This window comes from Homarus americanus, unplaced genomic scaffold, assembly GCF_018991925.1.
Source record: "Homarus americanus isolate GMGI-L3 unplaced genomic scaffold, GMGI_Hamer_2.0 scaffold24900, whole genome shotgun sequence".
Lineage (NCBI taxonomy): Eukaryota > Metazoa > Arthropoda > Malacostraca > Decapoda > Nephropidae > Homarus > Homarus americanus.
The window spans coordinates 1-5421 of NW_024716339.1; the positions used below are offsets into that span (position 1 = coordinate 1).

Genomic DNA, 5421 nt, shown 5'->3' on the forward strand with positions numbered 1-5421 from the left:
GAAGCAACGTTAAATAAATACACCGCCGCCCATCACATTTCTTCCAGTATTATCGCATTCTGAAGAAGGTATTGGAGAATAGTATCCAACAGGAAAACATAAATTGTGGTGTTGTGCTGACTGACTGCTCTCTGCTCCTATTGGCTGTTATTTGGTGGGTTAAAAGAATAGTCCACCAATCACAGTTAAGCAAGGGACAGCTGGAAGTATGTACTATATAGGACACGGACAAGCGTGCTATAGGGCCCCTGGGGACCCTTGGTACGGTCCCTGGGGTCGGCATCGCCCCTGGGAGATCCACTGTCCCTGGCATGGCCCTTGGGGAAACCACTGCCCCTGAGAGGTCCCTGGGAGCGTCGCTGTCCATAGGAGAGCTTCTGGGAGCGCCACTGTCCCTGGCAGTGCCACTGAGAGTATCGCTGGCCCTAGGAGGGCCCCCGTGAGTGCCGCTGTCCCTGAGAGAGCCCCTGGGGGCGACGGCGCCCCTGGCAGGGCCCCTGCCTACGCCAGTACCTCTAGCAGTGCCCCTGGGGGCGCCAACGCCTCTGGCAGGGCCCATGGAGGCGCTGCCATCCCTGGGAGGGCCCCTGAGAGTGCTCCAGTCCCTGGAAGGGCCTCTGGTTGCAGTAGTTTTTGCGCTATTTAGAGCTCTGGGAGAAGCAACATTAAATAAATACACCGCCGCCCATCACATTTCTTCCAGTATTATCGCATCCTGAAGAAGGTAATGGAGAAGAATATCCAACAGGAAAACATAAGTTGTGGTGTTGTGCTGACTGACTGCTCTCTGCTCCTATTGGCTGTTATTTGGTGGGTTAAAAGAATAGTCCACCAATCACAGTTAAGTAAGGGACTGTTGGAAATATTTAAAATATATGACATGACAGACAAGCATGCCATAGGGCCCCTGGGGACCTTTCGAACTGTCCCTGGGGTCAACGCAACCCCTGGAAGCTCCGCTGTCCCTGGCATGGCCCCTGAGGGCGCTGCCGTCCCTGGGAGGGCTCCTAGGGCGCTGCTGTCACTGGGAGAGACCCTGGGGGCGCTGCCGTTCCTTGGGGGGCCCCTGGGGGCGACATTGTCCCAGGGAGAGTCCCTTGGGGGCGCCAGTGCCCCTAAAAGCGCCACCGTCCCTTGCAGGGCCTTTGGAGGCGCCGACGTCCCTGGGAATGCCTCTGTGGCGCCGCTGTTCCTGGGGGCGCCACTGTCCCTGGGAGGACCCCTGAGAGTGCTCCCTTTCCTGGAAAGGTCTCTGGTTGCAGTAGTTTTTCCGCTATTTAGAGCTCTGGGAGAAGCAACATTGAATAAATACACCGCCGCCCATCACATTTCTTCCAGTATTATCGCATCCTGAAGAAGGTAATGGAGAAGAATATCCAACAGGAAAACATAAGTTGTGGTGTTGTGCTGACTGACTGCTCTCTGCTCCCTATTGGCTGTTATTTAGGTGGGTTAAAAAGAATAGTCCACCAATCACAGTTAAAATAAGGAGACTGTTGGAAATATTTAACCTTATGACATGACAGTTCAGCATGCTGCAGGGGCCCTGGGGACCTTACAGAACCTTGGTCCCTGGGGTCAACCTGCAACCCCTGGGCTCCTTCTCCTCGCGCCTCCTTGGGGCACTGCCTGCCGTCCCTGGGAGGGCTCCCGAGGCGCTGTCACTGGGAGGAGACCTGGGGGCGCCGCCATCCCTGGGAGGGGCTCTGAGGCGCTACTTTGTCACTGGGAAGAACCTGTGGGCGCCACTTGCGTCCCTGGGAGGCCCCTGAGAGCACCAAATTTCCTGGGAGAGCCCTAGGGGTCCTTGGGGGTGCTGCCGTTCCTGGGAGGACCCGTGGGAGCGCCAGACCTGTAGGGCCCCTGGGAGCAGTAGTTTTTGCGCGATTCAGAACTTTGGGAGTGGCAACGTTAAATAAATACACTGCCCATCACATTTGCAGTATCATCGCATTCTGAAGAAGGTAACGGAAAATACTGTAATATCCAACAGAAAAACATAAGTTGTGGTGTTGTGTTGACTGACTGCTCTCTTCTCCTATTGGCTGTAATTTGGTGGGTTAAAGACAGTCCGCAATCACAGCTAAGCAAGGGGCTGGAGTATGGCCACTTATATATAGGACACGGACTGGCGTGCTATAGAGACCCTGGGGACCCTGGTACAGTCCTGGGGTCGTATATCTTGGGAGCTTCACTGTCCCTAGCATGGCCCTTGGGGAAACCACTGCCCTGAGGGTCTGGGAGCGTCGCTGTCCAGCAGGGAGAGCTTCTGGGAAGCCACTGTCCCTAGCAGTGCCACTGAGAGTATATTGGCCTAGGAGGGCCCCCACGTGAGAATGCCCGCTGTCCTGAGAGAGCCCTGGGAACTGACGGCACCCTATTGAGACCCTGCTACCTTGATGCCTCTAGCAGGTGCCCCTGGGGCTGCCAACACCTCTGGCAGGGAGCCCATGGAGGCGCTGCCATCCCTGGAGGGTCCTAAAAGAGTGCTCCCTTTCCTGGAAAGGTCTCTGGTTGCAGTAGTTTTTCCGCTATTTAGAGCTCTGGGAGAAGCAACATTGAATAAATACACCGCCGCCCATCACATTTCTTCCAGTATTATGGCATCGTGAAGAAGGTATTGGAGAATAGTATCCAACAGGAAAACATAAGTTGTGGTGTTGTGCTGACTGACTGCTCTCTGCTCCTATTGGCTGTTATTTGGTGGGTTAAAAGAATAGTCCACCAATCACAGTTAAGTAAGGGACTGTTGGAAATATTTAATATATATGACATGACAGACAAGCATGCCATAGGGCCCCTGGGGACCTTTCGAACTGTCCCTGGGGTCAACGCAACCCCTGGAAGCTCCGCTGTCCCTGGCATGTCCCCTGAGGGCGCTGCCGTCCCTGGGAGGGCTCCTAGGGCGCTGCTGTCACTGGGAGAGACTCTGGGGGCGCCGCCGTCCCTGGGAGGGCTCCTAGGGCGCTGCTGTCACTGGGAGAGAACCTGCTGGCGCCGCAGTCCCTGGGAGGGCCCCTGAGAGCACCAAATTTCCTGGGAGAGCCCCTAGGGGTGCCACCGTCCCTGGCACGGCATCTGGAAGTGCTCCCGTACCTGGGAGGGCACCTGGTTGCAGTAGTTTTTGCGCTATTTAGAGCTCTTGGAGAAGCAACGTTAAATAAATACACCGCCGCCCATCACATTTCTTCCAGTATTATCGCATCCTGAAGAAGGTATTGGAGAATAGTATCCAACAGGAAAACATAAGTTGTGGTGTTGTGCTGACTGACTGCTCTCTGCTCCTATTGGCTGTTATTTTGTGGGTTAAATGAATAGTCCACCAATCACAGTTAAGCAAGGGACAGCTGGAAGTATGTACTATATATGAAACAACGGACAAGCGTGCTATAGGGCCCCTGGTTACCCTTGGTACGGTCCCTGGGGTTCCGCATCGCCCCTGGGAGCTCCACTGTCCCTGGCATGGCCCTTGGGGAAACCACTGCCTCTGAGAGGTCCCTGGGAGCGTTGCTGTCCATAGGAGAGCTTCTGGGAGTGCCACCGTCCCTGGCAGTGCCACTGGGAGGATCGGTGGCCTTGGGAGGGCCCCCGTGAGCGCTTGTCCCTGAGAGAGCCCCTGGGGACGACGGCGCCCCTGGCAGGGCCTCTGCCTACTCCAGCACCTCTATTAGTGCCCCTGGGGGCGCCAACGCCACTGGCAGGGCCCATGGAGGTGCTGCCCTCCCTGGGACGGCCTCTGGGGGCTCCACCACCCCTGCCATGGCCCTTGGGGGCGCCATCCCTCCAGCCAGGCCCCCTGGGAGCGCCGCCATCCATGGGGTCGGCGCCACCACTGGGAGGGTCCCTGGGAGCTACCTGGGGATGCCATTGCCCCTGCGAGGGCCCCTGGGAGCGAGCACTGTCCCTAGGACAGTCTCTGGGAGCACCGCTATCCATGTCAGTGCCCTTGGGAGGATCGCTGTCCCTGGGAGGGGCCCCGTGAGTGCTGATGTCCCTGAGAGAGCCCCTGGTAGGGCCCCTGGGGGAGCCAGCACCCCTAGGGTTGCCAACACCTCTGGCCGAGCCCATGGAGGCACTGCCGTCCCTGGGAGGGCCCCCTTGGAGTGTCGCTGCCCCTTGGATAGCCCCTGGGGATGCCACCGCCACTGGTAGGGCCCCTGGAGGAGCCACCTCCTTTGACAGGTCCCCTGTGGGCACCGCCAACCTTGGGAGTGCCACCGCCCCTATCAAGGCCCCTGGTGGTGCCACCATTTCTGGAAGGGCCTCTGAGGGCGCTGCCATCCCTGGGAAGGCCCTGAGGGCACTACCACCTATGGCAAGGCCTTTAGGGGCGCTACCGCCCTTTGCAGAGCCCTTGAGGGCACCGTCGACCCTTGGAGGGCTCTTAGGGCGTCGCTGTCACTGGGAGAGACCCTGGGGGCACCGACGTTCCTGGGAGGGCCTGTGGGAACGCCCTGGCAGGGCCCCTGCGGGCGTTCCCGTCCATGGGAGGACCCCTGAGAGCGCCAATTTTTCTGGGAGAGCCCCTAGGGGTGCCATCGCCCCTGGGACGGCATCTGGAAGCACTCCCGTACCTGGGAGGGCCCTGGTTGCAGTAGTTTTAACGCTATTTAGAGCTCTGAGAGCCCCCCTGGCAGGACCCTTAGGTTTTTTTTTTAGAAAAGGAGGGTGAAAAAGAAGATTAAGTTGGGTGGATGGAAGTTATAGTTCGGAAATTGAAGAAATTTAGGAGGAAATAAGAGAAGCCCGCCTAGCTAAGCTAATAGTGTGTTAGGGTTGTGTTATGGGTTAGTTATTGTCTGTCGGTACAGGCGCCAACGCTTCTGGCAGGGCCCATGAAGGCGCTGCCATGCATGGGAGCGCCGCTGTCCCCGGTAGATCCCCTGGGGGCGTCACCGCCCCTGGCAGGGACCCCAGGGTGCCGCCATCCCTTGGAGAGCCCCTGAGGGTGCTGCCATCCCTGGAAGAGCCTTTGGGAGCGCCACTGCCCCTGGGGGTGCCGCCGTTTCTGGGAGGGTCCCCGAGGGCGCTAATGCTCCTGGCAAGGACCCTAAGGGCACCACCGCCTCTGGCAAGGCCCCTCAGGCACCAACGCCCCTTGGTGGTGTGGGTATTGAGGGAGTGGAGGCGGGGGTGGGTTATGGAGGGCATGGGGTAGGGGTGTGGGTATGGAGGGCATGGGGTAGGGGTGTGGGTATGGAGGGCATGGGGTTAGGGTGTGTGGATTATGAAGGCAGGGATGGTGTGCTGGAGTGTTGAGGCGTGGATCAGGGTGTGGGTGTGAGGGCCTGGAGGAGGGGTGTGGGTTATGGAAGGTGTAGAGGCGGGGTATGGGTATGGAGGGCATGGAGGAGGAGTGAGAGTTATGGAAGGCGTGGAGAGGTGTAGGTTATGGAGTGCAAGGAGTAATGTGGATTATGG

At 58.3% G+C, this 5421-nt stretch overlaps 1 protein-coding gene across 1 annotated transcript; it reads right to left on the minus strand.

The window, feature by feature from the left end:
- Positions 1–2900: 2900 nt before the first annotated feature.
- LOC121858125 (basic salivary proline-rich protein 1-like) lies at positions 2901–5151 on the minus strand. The gene is made up of 3 exons (XM_042354354.1): positions 4810–5151; positions 3407–4395; positions 2901–3096 (listed from the first exon to the last, which is right to left on the minus strand). The coding sequence occupies exons 1-3, from the start codon at positions 5149–5151 to the stop codon at positions 2901–2903; spliced, it is 1527 nt and encodes a 508-aa protein (XP_042210288.1).
- Between the last annotated feature and the right edge of the window lie 270 nt (positions 5152–5421).